This window comes from Pipistrellus hanaki, assembly GCF_964339955.1.
Source record: "Pipistrellus hanaki genome assembly, chromosome: 2".
NCBI lineage: Eukaryota > Metazoa > Chordata > Mammalia > Chiroptera > Vespertilionidae > Pipistrellus > Pipistrellus hanaki.
In genome coordinates this window covers 161,271,681-161,292,752 of record NC_140504.1, presented here as the reverse complement: position 1 = coordinate 161,292,752, position 21,072 = coordinate 161,271,681, and the positions used below count along the sequence as shown (strand labels likewise).

The following is a 21,072-nucleotide window of genomic DNA, read 5'->3' as shown; positions in this document are numbered from 1 at the left end:
TCAGCTGCCTCTTGCACACCCCCTACTGGAGATGTGCCTGCAACCAAGGTACATGCCCTTGACCGGAATCGAACCCAGGACCTTTCAGTCCACAGGCAGATGCTCTATCCACTGAGCCAAACCGGTTTCGGATAACTTGCCAGTTTTTACCTAAAAGTAAAAGTTAATAATCATAATAAATACAATACAGTTTTGAGCCTGTGCAGTTCTCATTGTGTCATTCTGGCTACATGTTGAGAGCCTTTCATGTAAAGGCAGTGCTAGCTGATTGCTTCTTTTGGGGAAAAAATGTTTTTATTGATTTTAGAGAGAGAGAGGAAGGGAAAGGGAAGAAACATTGATTGGATGCCTTCTGCATGCCTCCTACTGGGGATCCGGCCCGCAATCCCAGCATGTACCCTGACTGAATAGAACAGGCGGCTTCTTGGTGCAGGGAATGAGGAGGCCCAACCAGTTGAGCCACACCGGCCAGGGCTGGTTGGTTCTTTATAGTTGAAAGTTCAGCAACAGGTGTTTTTGTCTTCCAGCAGCACCAGATACATCCTATACAATATTTAAGCAATACTGATATTGCTTCTTAAATATCATACAATCACACACACGTGTGCATGTCTCTGTGTGTGCCCACACTCTCACATTCTGATTTGATGACAGGTCTGGAATGGAACCTGGACATCAATATCTCTAAAGCTATCTAGGGATTCCAGTGTGCAGCCAGAACTGAGAACCAGACCTTGTACAGTAGAATCATTTTGCTGTTAAAAAGAAATCTGAGGCATGCCTCGGAAGGTCTTATGTACTTTCTCTTACTTTGGAAGTATTTGTGGTTTTTGAGGAGCTTTTGTGGTGCCTCAAATCTCTCCATGCAGGCATCCCAGTGACTGAGCCCTGGCCTCCTTTTGATGATTATGACCTAATTTACATATATTTTAGGTTGTCTTTTTGTTTTTGTAAGTTTTAAAAATTCTTTTTTAAACATATGAAAAATAAATAACAGCCTCCTATGTGCCCACTACTAAGAATAAACAGATGGAATGTTGCCATATTTGCCTCAAATCCTTTTTTGTTTGAAAAGGAAGAACTCCTCGAAGCTCCAACCGTGCCTTCTCCCTCTCACACCCTTTGCCCAGCAGGTGACCATCCTGCTATGATTGATGTTCACAAACATGTTTCTGTGCTTTGACCATGTATGTACATACCCAAAACAACAAACAATATACATTATGTTTAAAAATATCCCAGCTGGTATCATTAGCATTGTTGATATGTGGAACTCAAGTTTACCCATTTTACTAATTTATTTATCCCTTCTCTGCACAGATGATCTGTTCTCAAAGTACACTCCATGGTTTTCCCAGCTGTGAGATAGTAGGCATGTGCTCAACTTCAGAGTCAGGTCATCTTGGAAAGCGACTGAGATCAGGGGATTGTTTTGAGACTTAAATGAGATATTTTGGTAAAATGTTTAGCTCAGGGCTTAAGTCACACACACACACACACACACACACACACACACACACTCACACACTCACACTCACACACAAAGCTTTTTAAATATTTGCTATTAGCAAAGTTACATATGTAGTTGCTACAATTACTTTGCCATTAAATAAAATCATGTGTGAAAGTGCCTGGCTTACTTACTATTGGGTAACCGTTTATCTTTCCTTCTTATAGTTTCCCAGGCATAGTCACTGCTGTTCTCTGCATTTTGCCTTCTGAGGAAGTAGAGGGCTGTCAAGAGTACTGAATGGCTTGCCCATCAGTAATGCTGAATTACCATGTGGGGGGAGGGAGGAGGGGACGGACAGCTCCTCTGAGGTGCGAGACAGTGAATGTAGCATGTGAGGGGATATGCTCCTTTCCCAGTTGGGTTTAAATTCTATTCCTCGTGACTTACTTCTTCTGAGTGTGTGACAGGTGCTTGCTGTATTCTTTATGTACATTATTAATCCCTATATGCTATTAGGTATTGCTACCCCCATTTTATGGATGAAAATGCTGAGGCCAAGAAAAGTTTAATACGTTTCTCAGTACATCACTACTTATCACTGAGGAAGCATTTGCCATTAGGTATGCATGACTCCAAAACTTGTGTGCTTCCCATTCCACCCAATGAACCAACTGAGTGAGGGAAACAACTTATTTTTAAAAGCTATTTTAATTAAAGTGACTAGAAGTTGGAATATAAGCAGACCAGAGCCATTGAATAGCTGTGTTCTATTAGTATATTATGCCCTTCAAATACTTGTCCACATTTAAAGGAGACAGATCTTAAACAGCCAAAGTATTGTTTGGGGCTTATTTCTCTGGCTGTTTTTCTGCATATATACCCAGAAAAGTTTTTCCAGAACAAAAGGGATAAGAAAGGAAAGGAAGAAGCTGAGAGAGAATGATGCTGGTAGAATTTGTTGTGGGAGCTTGTCTGGTTTTAGTGTAGATGGTTAACTCTGGGTGCTTTAGTCAAAGAACACATCTCATGAAGGGAAAGCCAAGGCTGGGCAGAGTGTTCTATTCGGCCTGGCAGTGATCCTTTCACTTGTTCCTTGTGGATGGGGGAAATTATAAAAGTGGTGTAGTCCTTTGCCCTGGGGAATCCATAATAGCACTTGACTTAGAAGGATGCTAATGTGTCTTCATCGTTCTCTTTCTGCTAGGGGATTCCCATCGGAACATCATCATGTGGCTGGACCACCGAGCCGTCAGTCAGGTTCACAGGATCAACAACACCAAACACAGCGTCTTGCAGTACGTTGGGGGCGTGATGTCCGTGGAAATGCAGGCCCCAAAGCTTCTGTGGCTAAAAGAGGTGAGTGCATGGAGTGGAGGGGATACTAATACAGTGGACTCTTGAACAATGAATGGTGCCGACACCCTACGAAAGCCTATAACTTTCAAGTCTCCCAAAACATCAACACTAATGGGCTTTTATATATGCAAATACTGGAACAAATACTAAACAGTTGATTGTCACATATATTGTATGTATCGTATACCGTATTTTTATAGTAAAGAAAGCTAGATAAAAGAAAATGTTATTAAGGAGATTATAAGGAAGAGAACATACACTTACGGTACTGTAGGTGTTTATTGAAAAAAATCCACCCATGCAGTTCAGACCTGTGTTGTTCAAAGGTAATAGTAGAGGATTCCATTCACTACGGATTTGTCTGTACCAGGCACCCTGCCACAGTCCATTATGTTTGATTTTCCCCAGCAACTCCCTGAGGAAGGTTGACCCCATTTTATTGATTACTTTGCAGTTAAGTGACTCTTGTTTTTATGTGTTTAACTCATGGAAGGCACTGTGATAAGTGTTTAACCCAGATGATCTCTTTGGATCCTGACAGCAATCCTGAAGAAGGGTTTATTTTATTTTATTGGTGTGTGTTTTGTAAAGAAGAGAACTAAAGCTCACAGAGATTAATCAACTCACCCAAGTGACAGAGCCAGGATTTGAACCTAATAATGGCTGACTCTGAAATTGATCCTCTGAATATCCAGTACCCATTTGAAGTTCAGAGAGGTTAATTACCATTCCAATTAGAAAGTGGCAGAGCTGGGATTTAAGTCCAGGTCTTCTGACCAGAATCTTCTTTCTCTATGCACGTTTAGCCCCAAATGCTTACTCTGGCCTTGGTGGCATTTTCGGGTATTCCTCTCTCATCTCACCTGCACTTGAGTTTTCATGTCCTTGAGTAAGATGGTGATCTCTGGTCAAAGCACTTGCAGGTCCCATTTCCAGAGGTCAGGATCCTTTATGAAGTGTAGAGAGTGGTGATGTCAGCTTAATGGTTCCCTTTAGAGATGGATGTGTGAGAAAGTTCAAGTCCTCTGGGAACCTCTGGACTAGAAAACCCCTAGGTGGTCTGCTGGAGAGAGAATCCATCTAAGAAGTAAGACCTGGCGTGATTTATTCAATGGCTCTGAGGTGTCAGATAGGCTGCATCTTCAATTACTCAAAATATACATGGGGAAGGGGGAAGTTTAAGGTGCTGAGAAGGTGTCCCTGGACTGCCACCATGGGGCAGAAGGGAGATAAGCAAAAAGGACATCAGTCATCCATTTATGCCTGGCCAGCATGGCGCAGTGATTGAGTGTCCACGTATAAACCAAGAAATATCAGTTTGATCACTGGTTAAGGGCATATGCCCGGGTTGCAGGCTTGATCCCCAATGTGGGGCAGCTGATCAATACTTCTCCCTTCCTCTCCCTTCCTCTCTGAAATCAATTAAAAGAAGAAGAAAAAGTAAAAAGAAAATTTGAGTAGGCTTGGCTTATTACCTACTTTATATATTTAACTGTTTTGTGAGTTTTAATTTCTAGAAAGGCTTTTATAGTTGCTGCAGTTCAAAAGCTACAGAGTGTCTTAGGCACTGGGGCTTTCAGGACCCTGATTTTTCTTGACTAACATCACATTGTGTAATTTTGGGTGGACGATTCTCATCCCAGACGTCACTTTTTCCGTTTATATAAAGTTTGAAAACCTGATCCAAACATATGCTGAAATACAAATCAGAATCTAGAACCAGGCTTCACTGCCCCACACTCTGTATTCTGTAGCATTAGCTCATGCTCTCCTAGCAAGCTGTGCCTGGTAGAGTGTATGGGTCACAGAGGCTGAGAGGGAATGTTAAATGCCTTTCCCAAACATGGTAGAGCCAGAATTTCAACCCATGTCTACTGGGCTCCAAACCCCAGTCATCCACTCCTGTCTCATGGTACTACCCTATTTCCCCGAAAATAAGACAGTGTCTTATATTAATTTTTGTTCCCAAAAATGCGCTAGATCTTATTTTCAGGGGATGTCTTATTTTTCCATGTGCTAGGTCTTATTTTCGGAGGATGTCTTATTTTCGGGGAAACACGGTAAAACCCTCTGTAAAGGGTGCCACTTAGGGTAGGACCAGGAATGAGAGCAGTGGCGTCCTTCACACCAGCCCAAACATGGTGCAAGAGAACAAACGAGGTGGATATAACACCCTTCTTGGCCACAGGTAAGGAAGAGGGGTAAGGAATTGAGGAGGACCAGGCAGGTGGTCATTGGTGCACCATCAGGGCCTTATTGAGCCCCTACTTCGTGGCCAGCTCTGGGGTGTATACCAAGGAGATCTACATATATATTCAGTATGAGTTTCTCAGGATACTTTAGAGCACTTGAGATCAAAATGCTCTAAATAAAGCCCATAGAAAATAAAGTTTTAGATTGCATAGCTCTGACCATCACCTTCTAAGACCATCCATCCATCCATTCCTCCCTCCACCTAACCAATACCATTTCAGAATATTCTGAGTAAGAGTCTAAATATTGCTCCATCCTGTATTTAATTACCTGAAGGTTTTTAAATCCATTTGAAAAAAAAAATTGAAATTTATTGTTAATTTTTGGTAAGCATGCACAGGAATCCTTGCTGAGAGTCCCTTTGGTATTGCAATCTGAAAACCAGAGATATTTCTAAAATCACTTTTAGCATCTCCTTAAAGCCTGACCTGGCTGCTTTATAGCACTTCTCAAACTGTAATGTGTAAATGAATTAGTTGGAGAGCTTGTTAGCTTAAGATTGGTAGCCCTGCGAAGGGCAGGGAAAATGTGCATTTCTAACTTGCTCCCTGGTGTTGCTGATGTGCTCTTGCAGGCTTAAGAAATCATTTTCAATGCTAAGGGCTCTGCCCTGGCATCCTGAAAAGCATCTATTTGCAGAGAATCAGTAAATGGGTTTTTATATATATTGATTTCAGAGAGGAAGGGAAAGGGGAGGGAAGAGAGAGACAGAGAGAGAGAGAGAGAGAGAGAGAGAGAGAGAGAGAGAGAGAGAGAGAGAGAGAGAGGGAGAGAAATATGAAAGGTGAGATAGAATCATTGATTGGCTGCCTCCTGAACACCCCCCCCCCCCCCCTGGAGATTGAGGCTGCAACCCGGGCATGTACCCTGACCTGGAATTGAACCAAAACCTCCTGGTTCATAGGTTGATGCTCAACCACTGAGCCACGCCGGCAGGGCCAGTAAACAGTTTTTGGTGGGTTATGGGAGACTGCGACACAGAAAGCTAGATAGATTCTATAGAGCTGTTCCACTGCACATTCATGTCAGAGCATGAAACTGTGATAGGTTTATGGGGCTGTCATTTGTTCACTCTTTATTCATTCCTTAATTTGCCAAATTTAAAAAAGGTCCTGCTATAATCCAGTAATCTGATAGGCATTGGGGGTGTGAGCACAAAGATGACTCAATGGTTCCTTGGGACTTATCCTAAGAGCATTGGGGACAATGGAGGGGCAGTACTAGAATAAGGAGGGAGTGGGTGGAGGAAGAGACAGGGAAACCTAAGTACAGGCACACAGGACTATGCCAAGTGCTTTATGAGAAAATAATTTGCTTCCTGGAGGAGTTGAGATGAGCCTCAAGACATGACCCTCAAGAGTGGAGGTTTTGCTTAATAGAGACGACAAGGAAGACATTCTAGAGAGAACTATAGTTCTTTTATGGTAAGGGACATAGGTCCTAGGACCTGAGCTTGAGTGGAGCAGGAAATGAGGCCAGGGCTCAGTTTGTTAAAGACTTATTTGGTGATAGAGATTGGTTGGTTGATGGTTTTTAGCCAAGGGAGGGAGTGTTCTTGATCCCTTTGGCAGGGTGGAGGAGACTGGATTAGGTGTGAGATACTGTGTTGGGGAGTAAAAACTTGTTTTCTTCCCTTATAATAGCACTTTGTTACGTTTTCTGTGCTCTTAGGATAAGTTCCAGAATTTGTAACATGGGCCAGAAGATGCTATGTAATGTCCCTTTGCGCCTTTTCTGTGCTTACTGTGTGGCCCTCACCTTGCTTACTCTAGGCCTTGCACAGGGATGCCCTCAGGGTGCCTCAAACACACCCAGCTCTTCTAAGCCATTCTTGACTTGGGCGTGGCCCATGGGCCACATCTGGCCTGCTGCCTATTTTTGGGTGTCCTGGGAGCTAAGAATGGCCTTTATGTTTTCAAATGGTTGAAACAGAATCAAAGGAAGAGTGATATTTTGTGACGTGTGAAAATTAGATGAAATTAAATGTGAGTGGCCGTAAGTATGGTTTTACTGGAACACAGCCACCTCATTCATCTATGCGTTGTCTAAGGCTGACCGAGCCGAGTAGTTGGGCCAGGGACTGTATGGTCTGCAAAGCTGAGAATATTTATTCTCTGGACCATTAGAGAAAAAGTTTACTGACCCCTGGTTTTGATGATGTGATGCTGTGCCTTCTGTCCCTGAATCTTCTTCCCTCTACTCACCACTGCTTGTAACTCATCATTTAGGTCTCAGCTTTATTGTCACCTCCTTACAAAAGCCTTGACCCTCACATAAATCAGAAGTATCCTGTCTTTGCATTCTTCATCTTACTCCATTGTGGCTTTCATAAATTGTAATCATATGTCAGATCGTATGATGATCTGTATAATGCCTGCCCCTCCAACCACTGTAATTCACAGCAGGATGGAGACCTTATCCATTTTGTTCTTTGCTGTGTCCCTACCCCTAATCAAATACCTGGAACTTAACAGGCACTCAGCATATATTTTATGAAGAGGGTGACCCACCGAGGGTCTGTTGCAATATTCCAGATGATAATGCGATCTGAATTAGGCACTGTGGGATGCAGAAGAGATAGTTTCTATAACTCTTCGGGGGATAATATCAGGAGGACATTGAGACTGGCTGTGAGGAGTGAATTAGGTGGACGAGTCAGAGCTGAACACTCCCTTCAGTGTTGCTGTCATTCATGTGCTCCTTGTCCCAGTCTGAAATCAGATGTTAGTGGGAGTTGGGCAGAACTAGGAGTGCAGACTTCCCGGAAGGCAGAAGTGATGTACTGAGACCACCAGAGTTCTTGGACCAAGTAACTTAGGCTCTAGTGCTGCAATATGGAATCTTAATCCTGCCCTTTATACTTAAAGTCGCTGTGCTTCAGGTTGATGTATGTCTCCTTAATAAGAATTGTCAGATAAAAAGGAAAATGCCATTTGAATTTTTCATAACCCCCAGCAGTCTGGCTTTTCCATTTGATCTCAATGAATCTGACTCTCATCTTAATGAAGGCCAAATGTAAATTAAATTCTGTCAGGTGGAGCAGCTGGAGTCTCCTATCTTTATAAACACGAAACATTGCAGGGATAACAAGGTGCAGACTGAGGAAGGTCAAGAAAGTTAACAGGCTGATGCCAGTCCTGACAGCTCAGTGTTAATGGAAGATAATTAACTGGCTTGTAGAGGCTGCATGGAGACATTCCAATGGACTTTTAATGCATTTCCTCATTTTGCCACTGTCAGCAGAGCGGAAAGCTAAACATTTTATAGTTTGAGATTTTCATTGTTTATTCCAAAGGTCTGGAACCAACTGGCTGGAATGTCAGAGGATTTTGTTGATGGGTTTTGAAATACATCTGTCCCTCCCACCTCCTCAGTCTGTGCCTCTCTAACATGCTGGGAAAACGAGTAAAGGGTCTTCTGATTCGTTCTAATGTGCCTTTTCCTAAATATGTAGATTCTGTGGAGGAACCTGGGAGCTTGGATGTCGGAGAAGTGGTTTGATAACTTCTACTCTCTATGGAAGGTGTTAGTTGAGTGCTTTGAAGTAAGAACTATTGAAAAGAAAACTGTTAGAGGTCAGGAAAGCCTGGTTCCTGTCCCTTCTGTAAAATCAGAGGCTTGCCTCAGCTCATTGTTAGAGCCTTGTCTGGCCTTATTCTTTCATTCTTTCTAATGCTGTAGTAACATGTATTCTCTTATCGTAGGTTTCTTCTAATCTTGATACTCTATGAAAGATCTATATATGTTTTTTTTTCCTTTGATATATACTGATTTTGTTTTGTTTTAATGGCAATATGATAGAAGCTATAATCTTTTCCTGTTATTATTCTGGCTTTAAATTCCGTGTATAGCTTAATATGACTCACCTACATTTATCAGAGCTAATACAAGATAATGAGAAACTTTGGGAAATACAACATGGTTTAGTCATAAAAAAAATAAAAAAAAATTAAAAAAAGAAAAGAAAAAAGGACAAGATCAGAAGCCAAACACATTTGAATTTAAATATTGCTGCACCATTTACAATTTACGGACCTCAGACAAGCTAAGTCAAGTTCTCTGAGTCTCAGTGTACTTTGCTGTAAATGAGGATACTCTCAGCATTGTGGAATTATTGTAATTTAGGGAGATGTTATGCTGTACATATTCATACAGTAGCTTAATTTTCACTTCCATTGTGTTTAAAAATGTATTTGTTTGTTTTTCTGTACTGATGGGTATATAGCAACATCCTTTCACCAAAGGAGAGAATTTTAAACACCAGAATATCTTATTTCATGGAGCTGGTTGTAATGAGTGGTATGTTTTTCCTGTTTGACTAATAGCTAAGGAAAGTTTCTGAAACCATTGTCGGTTGTCAGAGATTTTCATAGAAAATAGACAGAAGAAAAGAACAGAACATAGTTTCAGAGTCATTCATTTGTTTGAATCATGCACATCCTATGTGTAATACCTACACCAGAGACAGCCAGCATTGAACTGCAGAGCTGAAGAATTTACTGAGTACTTTCTGCTTGTTTGCTCTAAGTCATCATTGCCTCCAGCCTCAGAATGATTTTCTTTCACAAGGATTACTTTATTTATTCTTTACACCCATCTCCTAGGGTATATATTATCTCATTTTACAGATGAGGAAACTGAAGCTCAAAAAATTTGCATGACATACTCATAGTTTTGTACCATGTAAGTAGACCCACATCAAGAGCCATACCCCAACTCTGCCCCATCCCCCTCACATGGGGGCCTGTGCAGTTAGTTCACTGTGGGAATCCAGAATTGGTCTCTGTCTTCAAGAAATTACAGTCTGATTGGAGAGGAAAGCTGTAAATCAACTAATGAATAAGAGCCCAATGAGGAAATAGATGAAAACAGTAGCTGAAGTATATATAATGCTTATTATATATCTAGCACCCTTCTAAGTATTTTATCCATGTTAACTCATCGAATCCTCACAACCACCCTGTGAAGTAAGTAACATCATTTTTGGGTGATAAAATGGGCCTGGGGATGTTAAGCAACCGTCATTCAGCTAATATGTGGCAAGCCTGGGATTTGAACCTTGGCATTTCAGATCCAAAGCATGGGCATCACCCTTTCACTTTATCTCCTGCCTCTTCAGTTGTGTGCCTTGCAAGGTGTGACTAAACTAGTTCAGGGAGAGACTTGTAAGTGATGACTTCAGGAGGATCTGAGGCCAGGAACAATGGGTGGTGGGTTCATTTTCTTCATTAAACGAAAATTGAGTGTCTCCTTTGTGATAGGCAATGTGCTGGGCATCGGATGAGCAAGACAGATGAGGGCCCTGGGTAGGATTTGGGGAACTTAGATTCTAGTGTAGAGAGCAGAAAATAGACAAGGAGACTGTTTTATTTTCTGGAAGCTTGCTATGAAGGGAAAACACAGAGGAGCAGCTTTGGCATGGCTTCCGAGTTCTCTCTTGGGAACTTTTGTTTGGCCTGAATGATGAGGTTTTTCAGGAAGAGGGAGCAGCAGATTCACCCAGGGGAGGAAAGCACCTGTGAGATCAGCCAAGGAGCTGGCAGGGCTGGGAGGGAATGAGCAAGGCAGAGAGTAGGAGGAGGTATGTAAGGGCAGTAGGCAGGGCCAGATCCTGGTTAGCCTTGAGGCCCTGGGTGAGAATTTAGATTCTATTCTAAGACCAGTGGGATATGGTTGATGGATTTTAAGCATTGGTGTGATGCGATCTGTTTTACAACCTAAAAAAAAAAAAAAAAAAAAATCACTCTTGCTATTTACTGAGTACATGATAAATATTTGTGGAGCAACAATAAGTTTACACTGTACTACTAAAGAAAACAATTGCAGGATGAATGTGTAATCTTATAAATGCATTTGTTTTTAAGAAATTATCTGTATAGCATAAGAGACTGGTGTATATACAAAAACTATTCATAATGGGACACTATCTATGGTTGGAATAGTTTGCTACTGTTATAGCACATGCTAATGCTTTTATTACTTCTTAACAATTTTTCATTAAAAAATAAAATTGGTTGGGCATCCTCCTGGGCACCCAAAGGTTGCGGGCTCGATCCCGGTAAGAGGCCTGCAGGAGGCAGCTGATTGATGCCGCACTCTCATATTGATGTTTCTTTCCTTCCCTCCCTCCAATCCTCTCTCATCCTTTCTCTCTAAAAAATCAATAAACTATTATTTTTTTAGAAAATATTTTCCTATAAAAAATAATCTTTATAGTCATAGCTAACTTTCCTGGTTGACAATTCCTCATTATTTAGTATGGAATTCCCCCCCTCTCTTGGGCTTGTTTTCCCAAAAAGCACCATATTGGGGGTGGGGGGGGGGTGCTTCATCTGTAGTATCTTCTCTAAAACCCTTAGTGGCATAATTTTATCCCATTATACAGATGAGGAAAGGAAGGCCCAGAGGGCTTCAGTCGCTTCCCCAAAGCTACACAACATGTAACTGGTCTACCCAGAATTCTCACCAGGTTCTGCCTGCCTCCAGCTCCTGGGCTCCTCTCATTGGCCCTCACTGCCTGCTCTCAGAGTGCACTCATTCCTTCCCATGGGCCATGGTTATAGGCAGGCAAACCAGAGGCTTGAATCTGGTCCCCAGATGGGTTGTGTTTGACCCACCCCGTGTTTGGGGGAGGGGGGGGAAGTTAAAATTAGTTTCCAACATTTATAAACTAAGAAATTGTACATAAAAATTCAGACTTTCTGCTTCTCTAGAGAAAATAACCAAAGGACTTGGCTATCCCGGCTCCACATTCCCATGTGGCAGGGATTGGCCAGAGCTGAGTAGATGGGGCAGGTGTCCTTCATTTCCCAGCAGTCCCCACCCAGCCTGCTTCACTCATTTCTTTTTCAGCAAGACCCCTCCAGGCATTTGGATTGGAGACCCAGGCTGTGGGAAGCTTTTCAAATAACCCATCATTCCTTTTCCTCTAATAGAATGCCGAGAGGAATGGAAAGGCTTTCCAGATGGTGCATTTCTTGGTCAGTGGCTCAAAGGGTATCATGCCCACACACCTCTGGACACTTGCTCGCTGCATGAAGTGACCTTTATGGTTTTTCTTTATGCCTGGAAAACTTATAATAATTCCTTCCTTCACTTGGGAAAACTTATACTAATTCTTCAAGGCTCCAGGAAGCTTTCCTTGACTTTCTCTCTTAAATATTTCTTACCCTGTGTCCCCAATGGCATCCTTCCCTTACTTTGACTTGGAATTTATCACACTATAGTGTGTGTACCTGGCATCTAGGGTCACATACTGCTTAGTATTTAACATTGATAACAGTAAATATTTTAACGGGTGAGTGGATGAACTGTGAGAACATTTATCATGCCATTTTTTATGGCTGGGTGTGTCCGTCCAGTAGCTCCATTCCAAAGTCAAGATCCACCACGTGCTGAGCCTAGGTTAACTTTCTCTTCCCCATTGTGGAAAAGGAAGTTGGGAGCATTACCATTCCTTTCCACCCCAGAGCCACCCCTTGGCTACAGTCCTGTTAGCATGAGTCACAGCTGATTTTATATGTGAAGCAAAGGCTCTAGGTGGAGGCAGTAACTCCTCCACACCTCTCCTTGAGGTGGACAACCCCTTCAGGTTGCTCCCTTCATCCCCTGAGAGAATAAGAGTCCAAGACTCAAATACTGAATCAAATAGCCTCTCTTTAGAATGCTTAGACCAGGGTGCTGTTGCGTTCGGACAAGATTCCTCCCCACCTTGAGCAGCGAGGACACTGTTTTCAGCTATTGTTGGGGCATCTGCTGTGGATTTTCTCTCCGGGGTGGTCTGCCCATAAACGGGGCTAGTCACTGAATATATGGGGTGTTGGGGCTGATGGCCAGCCTTCAATGACCTGGATGGCGAATTATTTCTTTACCGTCCTTGCACTCACATATCAGAATATGCCAAATAGATACCGTATTCTTTTAGTTGTATAGTCCATCAAAGTAATTTTAAAAAAGCAGACAAAAGAGAAAAGGACTTGGCCTGATACCTAGTAACATTTAATAAATGTCAGCTATTGTTACAGTACTATATTTTGGATTTAACTTCATGGCTTATGGCAGACTTTGACATCTGGTTTCTTTATTTGAGCTATGACTTTGCCTTGTGAGATAAATATTACTGTTTGCCACATTTTACAGTTGAATGCAACAAGCCTCAGCAGATGAAATGACTTATCCACAGGTGTCAGGATTGGTCTTCCTGAGGGTCCTTTTGGCTCTCAGTCCTGTCTTGTTTTCTTCTGCTGCACCATCCATGCTCCTTCCTCACCTGCCTATGAGCAGGGGCCAAATATACTTGTCTGTTGTGTCCTCAGAGCCAAACACAATGCCTGGCATTGAAAACATATTCAGAACATATTTGCTAAATGAATTCATGTTTCCTGGTCAGAACCAGACGAGACAGCTGTGGTAGTAACCCCCTCGTGCCCACCTCCTTGCTGGCAGCCATTCTGACCTCTGTGCAGGCTGTTCTTGTGTCGCCAGGGAGGTGAGAAAGATGGCTAAGTCCAGCTGGCTTTATGCCTACATGATAAGATTTGATGTACAGCAAACATTACATATAATTCTTTTTCTCACACTGGCTAAAATGGAGGTCACACCTACTGGATGAAAATAGCCTACAACAGACAGTGCATTTAAAGTGTGTTGTGATGTTGGAACTCCTTAGCAGGATCAGCCTCGTTGAAGGGAACTGTATTGAATATATGGATGCATGAGGTAGGTAGATGCTGATGGAAGCAAGGGAAGAAGCAGCCCTCAGTCAGAACGGTTGCAAAACAAGGGATTCTTCTGGAAGGATAAGTAAATCTTATCTCTGTGGACATGTGGGTTGGTTTTACTCTTTGTTATTGTTCTGTTATCTTCTAAATGAGCAGAAGTGTTCTGCTGTTGCAGAGATACATTCATTTCATCGTGAAACAAACTTGTCTAGTACCTGTTATGTAGAAGGCATGGTGCCTGATGACGGGAGACAAGGTAGGAGGCAGGAGTATCCTTTATCTCAAGGAGCTTCCAAAGAAGCCGTGAAAGCCTTATTTTCATGCATTTTATTAAAAATTTCAAGAATGTGGGAAAGTGGAAAGAATTTTATAGGGAACACTCAGAACTATCATGTGGATTCTGCCATTAATGTTTTATTGCACTTGCTTTCCATCTGTCAGCCCACCTAAAGTTTTTCCAGTAAGTGGAGACATCCTTAGACTTGTGAACGCAGTTTGAAATATTAAAGACCCCTAATAAATCCTGTCTAAGATATTGACCCTGCTTGATTGCTATCTACAAACATCATCAACTCCTGCATGGAAATTTATTACATATCTGCTCTGTGCTTTTAAGTCTGCTATTTCATTTAATTCTTCAGAAAATCCTGTGAGGTGGATGGTATAACTTATTTTGTAGATAAGGAAGCTGAGTTGGAGGGAATTAAGTTACTTCTGCAATATTGGAACAGAAACTGAATTTTTCCAACTCTAGGGAGTGGATTTAAAAAGGAGTTGCCAAGGTTAGTGGGTCAAACCTTAGACTTTATCAGAGAAGGTCCCCCTGTCCAGCCCACAGGTGAGACACCTAGAGAGATAGTTCTCGTAGTTTACATTTCAAATTCCAGAGGACATATTTGTTTGAGTTAACTTTTTTTTTTTAAAGATTTTTAATTGATTTTTAGAGAGAGAGGATGGGAGGGGGGGGGGGGAGAGTGAAGCTAAAGCTGCCTTCTGCACACCCACTACCTGGGATCAGAAATCCTGATCAGGAATCGCTCTGACCAGGAATCAAACTGTTAGCCTTTCTGTGCATAGGACAATGCTAAATTAACTGAGCCACACCAGCCAGGACCAAGTTAACTTTTTAAGATAAAATATGAACTCTAAAATAAAAAGTTATTGAAGTTGTCTTCAGTTAGATTTACCATTAAAGAACCATGCTTGAGATGGGGTGAGATCTGCTGGTTGTGTACCTAAGATACACACATTCCAGCACATTCCTCTTTGGTCTGTGACCCAGCACATTAGAGTTGCCTCTTAAAGACTTGGCCACTTCCTCCCCTTTGCATTCACCCTCACTGATGGTAGTTTGATAAAATGAGTAAATTACTCAACTAGTTCCTTACCTCTCTGAACCGAGGGGCCCTGGATGTACTTCCACAGCCAAGACCTCATTCGAGGCTTTTCTCTAGGCATCAAGCAGTGGCCAGCCTGCTGTTTGAATGATAGAAGTGACTTAGGGATCCCCATAAAAGCCAGTGTCTGTCTGAATCCCTCCCATATGGACAAGCTTATGGATTAGGCCAAACTTGTGAGTGACCTCAGTAATAAAGGAAAGTCTAATCTCAACTCTGCAGCCTCACCAATAACCCATACCTACACCCTCTCAAAAAGCTGCATGAGTCTGACTTCACCATTGACTAATGAAAAGTACTGGTCATGGACTAGCACCAGGTCATGGTTTGACATTTGGGAAGTCTACATGACCTTGGAGTTTTCCTTTAATGCTGCCATTCTGTGAACCTAAGAGAGAGAGGAGAGAATGAGGGCCAGAGTGAGGCCTATTGCAGTTGTCTGGCCTTAGGCCTTGTGGTCTGGCTTTGGCTGGGGGTCAGAGACAAGGCCGAGGACCTGGGAGAGAGCGTGAATCACTGGGCAAATATTTTTCGAGCACCTCCCATGTCCTGAGAAGCAGCAACTGGATAGGAGTGAAGGAGGATTGGGTTTGGAATTCCAGTGGTCAGGGTTTCACCCCAGGCTTTCCACTTAACATCTGCATGGGCCATTCATGTCACTTATGGGCCTTAGTTTTCTGTCTGTAAAATGGTGTGGATGTATATTCTGTATCAGGAGATGGTGGGGGTCATGTATGTTCAGATGATGATGATGATGGCACAAGTTGCCTTTTGGAAGGAAAATTAGGGAGGTCTGTTTCTCATATACTTATTTCTAGGTGGAGCAAAGAAAGCCAAGAGGGAAAGGCAATAAAATGTGCATTGTTCTTTATGGACAACTTGGAGAGCAGGGATCATTCCTGTTGGAGCAGGTGGGAAAGGCTGGGAGAGGTCACTTCATGCAGCTAGCGAGTGCAAGAGCTGGGATCTCAAGCACATCTAACTGTGGCCTGTGCTCTTTCCACAGCAGCTCACCAGCCAGGGGTTGGAGGAGTAGAGGAATCAGGGAGAGTAATTTCATTCTCAGAGGCTGCAAGCAATGTTTCCAGAGCAGTTTCACTCACACTATTAACTTCTAAGTTATAGGGTGTTGTCTTTTAGCTGTTTGAATGATAGAAATTAGGTCTTAGCCGGTTTGGCTCAGTGGATGGAGCATTGCCTTGTGGACCAAAGGGTCCCAGGTTCGATTCTGGTCAAGGGCACATACCTAGTTGGGGGCTCAGTCCCCAGTGGGGGGTATGCAGGAGGCAGCCAATCAGTCATTCTCTGTCACCCTGATGTTTCTATACCTCTCTTCCTCTCCCTTCCTCTCTGAAATCAATAAAAATATATTATGTAAAAAAAAAAAAAAAGGAATTGGTATATATTTTAGAAGTGGTACTACTGAGCTCCTGCTAGAGTTGATCAAGGACACCCATTCATTCATCAACAAGCATTTACTGGAAATTTATATTTTATCTAGGTACTTTGTTAACTGCTGGGAGAGCAGCAAATAAAGCAGAGTCCCTGTCCTCAGGCTGCTCATATTCTAGAAGAGGGACAGAACTTAGGTCACAGTGCACTGTGAGTGGAATGGAAATTTAGGTCAATCTGAAGAGGTGCTACAGTTAGTGGAGTGGAGTGTGGAGGAGGTGATAGGCTGGGGGCTGTTTGAGTTATCTGAGCACTAGGGTAGGGTGACTCCTTGCAGAGGGCAGGCTGGTGGATGGAGGAGCCTGGGGAAAGGTCTGGCAACGCGAGGAAACAAGATGCAGGGTGGTGAGAGCTTAGAATGTGAGCGCAGCCCAGTGAGTCAGTCAAAAACCACCTTTTGAGTCCCCATTATGTATTCAATACTATTCATGATAGGAATTTGCTTTCTGGCATCGTAGGATGGAGCGAGTTTCCCTTGGCACAGTCGGAGGAAAGAGAGAAGCTGTTCACCACACCTTGTCTGACTCTCTGACTTGAGGGTCGGCCTTGAAACCCTAGGGAAGACAAGCTGTGAGTGCTCCTCTCTGGGCAAGTCCTCCTCATTGCAGTCATCTCAGGACTAGACTAGACAGTGCCCCAGAGGACAGAGCTCTGAGTTAACTCCTCCTACCCAGGAGGGTGGGTCTGAGCTCCAGGCTGGGCTCTTCTGGGGTGGGCGTGTGACTCAGAGGCGGTGACATCATCCATGACTTCATTCACCCAGAGGAGAGACAGTGCTGACCCAGCTGGGCTCTGGCTTCTGCCCTACCTTCTCCATGTTTTGTCTCAACGGGGATATTGTCATGGTCCTGCTGTTGTTTTCTACACATCGTTTTCTCTTTTTGTCTTTTTCTCTTATTTTCTTTTCCTGTTTTTCTCATTTTATTTCCCATGTGAAACCTGTTCTTTTCACCCCATTCTCTTTCTTGCATTGTCCATCTTTCGCTTTTGTCTTTAATTTTATCTCCTTCTTCTTAATCTTTCTTGTTACAGTTTCTTTCTTGCTCATCTTCCCTTTAGCCTCCATTTTCCTTTCTTTCCAAACTCTTTCTCTACATAGATACTGCTCTCCTGCCTCCCATACTTCTCCCCTCCAGACACCTCACCAAGTTGTTGCTGTCCTAACAGTCCTAAAATTGGATCCACCAGTCGCCCCTGCTTAGGACTGATGGTGTGGCTGCCTTCCCTTTTGCCTTGAGTATCTAATCCAAATACAGACTTACCCTTCCTTTCCTTCAGCACACATTTCTCAGGCTGCCCTTCTTAGGGGTCCTTTTTTGTGGACAGGGATGCATCTGATGCTTCTTCTTACACTTTTGCTCAGGGAGTCACTTCAGCTTGGACTGCCCTCCATCCTATCTGCCTTCGTCTTTGCCTTCCCTCTACTCTAAGGTCAAACACTACCTCCTCAGTAATACCTGCCCTCTACCTCCTGCCTATAATAGTATCTTTTCTTCATGGACAGGATGTATTTTTCATTTATAAATCAGGTATTTTAGAACTTGAGTTGTTCTTTACTACTTATACATTCCTGCTGAGGGCTACATATACACAGATTCTTTGCTCTATCCAGGATGCAACCTGAGGGTCAGGACCAGTTCATTCTTACCTTTCATGGCCCGTCTTCATACTTACACAAACCTGGCTGCAAGCTGGAACTTATAGATAAATTGTTGAATGTTCAATAAGTATGTCATTTAAGAAATAGTTATTTCATGTTAAGTCTAGGAATACAGATTAATAAGTTAAACCCTTCCCTAAAAAGAGCTAAGAGTCTAGTAGGGAAGACAGTTCTCACCATAAAATTTTAATTTGTGGAGGAAATTGAAATTTACTGGAAATGTGCTAGGGTGTGCATATTAACATGTACAATCTCATTAAATGGAATCTTACTAACAATACCATGAGTGAAATAGTGTTGTAAATTAGCAAAGTGAGATCCAAAGATATTAGATGAGTACTGGCCAACACAACTAAAAATGGGAGAACCAAGGTTTGAACTAAGGTGTATCAGTCTAGAAAGCCCCTGTCCTTCCTAAAGATGGAAACAGGAGTTAGAACTGACATTCTGACTAACATTAGAACAATTTTTTAAGAGGTGCTTACAGTGTGTCAGATGTTGTTCTAAACACTTCATATCCCTTTGCTCATTTGTTCCTTCAACAACTCTATGGTATAGGCAGTAGTATTGTTCTCTCTAATTATTATGGGACAAGGAAGTCTAAGAGAAGCTGTCTCAAGGACATGCGCCCATGAGGTATTAGTGCCGCCCTTGGAATGTGGCTCTGTAGAAGAGACAGCAAAATGTGCAGTCACCTCAGTGTAGAGTAGATATTGCATTACTTGAACTGCCACTGTGTCAGCCCATTTGAAGAATTGGGGACTGTGGGGGTGCTGATAGGTGAAGTCATTGACATGTGAGGTAAAGAGGAAGCCTGGAGCTAGATCACAATAACCTTGAAGTGTTCATTGTCCTCCACAAGGACCCTTCACAGAAGATGCAAGTAGTGTTCCTTGAAGGGATGTTGCCTGTGATGTTGGACCATGAGGTGTCCACCGTAAGGAAGGGTTTATGAAGTGTTGATCTTCTTCTACAAGTTGAGTAGGGAAGGTATTTCTCAGCCGTGGCTCTTGTAGGAAATGAACAGTGGTATAAACAAGGAAGAATATAGATACCCAAAGAAGCCCCAAAGAAATGCCATATTGGAACTGTAAAGTATACCGATCCTTTATGGTTTGGGGATAACTAAATTTGGCTTGAAGGACATTTGGGGAAGAAAGAAGAGGGGGCATCCATGCAAGCCAGCCTGAACTTGACACAGGTTGTCCTCAGATATCCCAGAGCATTCGACATTTGATGGAGCACCTTTTCCTGCTGCATCCCCCTCTCCAGTGGTGCTTGGCAGCCATTCAGCATGGTGCTGCACTGACCCAGACGTCCAAGCCAAGAAGTGAATGAATCCATTTCCCAATTAAAATGAAACTTCTCCAGAGGACCTGCTCACCCCGAGAAGAGAAATTTATCTTCCTGGCAGTCTGGCTTGGCTAGAATATGTCTCTGCTCCTAAGATAGACTATGAAAAGCCATTACTTGAATGAGAAAAGAGAAACTGGGACAGTTCTTATTCACAATCTCATTTATTTATCCATTCATTTCTCATTTCTATTTCCATAAACTTCTATTTAACTTGTACATCTCTGCCCATTCATTTCTTTTATTCATTCAGCTAATGTTATTCATCATTTATATATCAGATACAATGCTGGACCCTAAGAACAGAGAGATTGAGAAAAAAAATAAACACTGTCTCTGCCTCTTAGGAGCTTTCAGTCTAATGAGGGAGGCAGGCACACAAACAGATGATGAGAAGTGTGGTTGGGATATTCACAGAATATTATGGGGCGTACCATAGAGGCACCTAATTTTGGAATCAGGAAAGATTTCATGGTGTGGGTATCATTTAAGTTGAGTCCTAACTGATGAGTACATGTTAGGATGTTTCAGATAGGGTACACTATGAATAAAAATACAATGGTGAAAGAAAAAGCACAGTGGATGTGGGTGATGTAGTGTGGTATCTCAGAGTGTTCAGAGATGAAGCTGGTGAATAAGATATGGATTGTATGTCTTGTTAATGAATTTGATCTTTCACTCCAGAGGTAGTAGAAAATGTTGAAGGGTGCATAGTATACTAGATTGGAAGCTCCCTATAGTTTGCTCATTTTCTTAGCACTGAGTGTAGTACCTGAAATGTAGAGGATGCCAAATAAATACTTGCTTAATTAATAAATGATTTACATAGCCAAATTTACACTTTATGTAGATCATTGTATTCTAATTAGCTATACATAGGGATGGAAATTGAAGGGGTAAGATTTAAAAGTTAGGGGGTGCTGTGTAACAAACCACCTCAAAATTGAGTGGTGTAAAAAAACCACCAATTTTTTAACCCTAGTAATTATGCAGGTTGCTTATTTGAAGGTTGTTTATTATGCAGGTTGCTCAGAAAGATGCCTTAATTGATTTCCACTGAATTCATTCAAGAGACTATGGAAGTAGGTAGGTTTGGCTAATGCTGGGTAGGTTTGGCTAATCTTGATTTTGTTCAGCTCTCTTGAATGACCTTCACTTGGCTGGATAGTTAGTTTTTGTTCCATTTGTCCTCTCATCCTCCATCAGGCCAGATTGAACTGCCTCACATGGCAGCATTACATTCCATGAAGGCAAAAGCAGGGCTTCAGTTGAGAACTATCACAGTGCTACTTCTTCATTCCATTGACCAAAGCAAGTCATAAGACCAGCCCCAACACAGTTGACCCTTGAACAACATGGTTTTAACTGCATAGGTCTACATATACACAGATTTAAAAAAAATGCAGTTGGTTCTCTGTGTCTGTACAT

The 21,072-nt window shown here is 42.4% G+C and overlaps 1 protein-coding gene across 11 annotated transcripts in view; it reads left to right on the top strand.

Moving 5' to 3' along the window:
* Positions 1 to 21,072, top strand: part of FGGY (FGGY carbohydrate kinase domain containing) — a 395,380-nt gene that overhangs the window by 41,861 nt on the left and 332,447 nt on the right. For all 11 annotated transcript variants that reach the window (XM_084872970.1, XM_084872965.1, XM_084872968.1 and 8 more), the window contains one exon: positions 2,658 to 2,809. In XM_084872970.1, the coding sequence (XP_084729096.1) occupies positions 2,658 to 2,809 (152 nt within the window). The remainder of the gene's footprint in view (positions 1 to 2,657; positions 2,810 to 21,072) is intronic.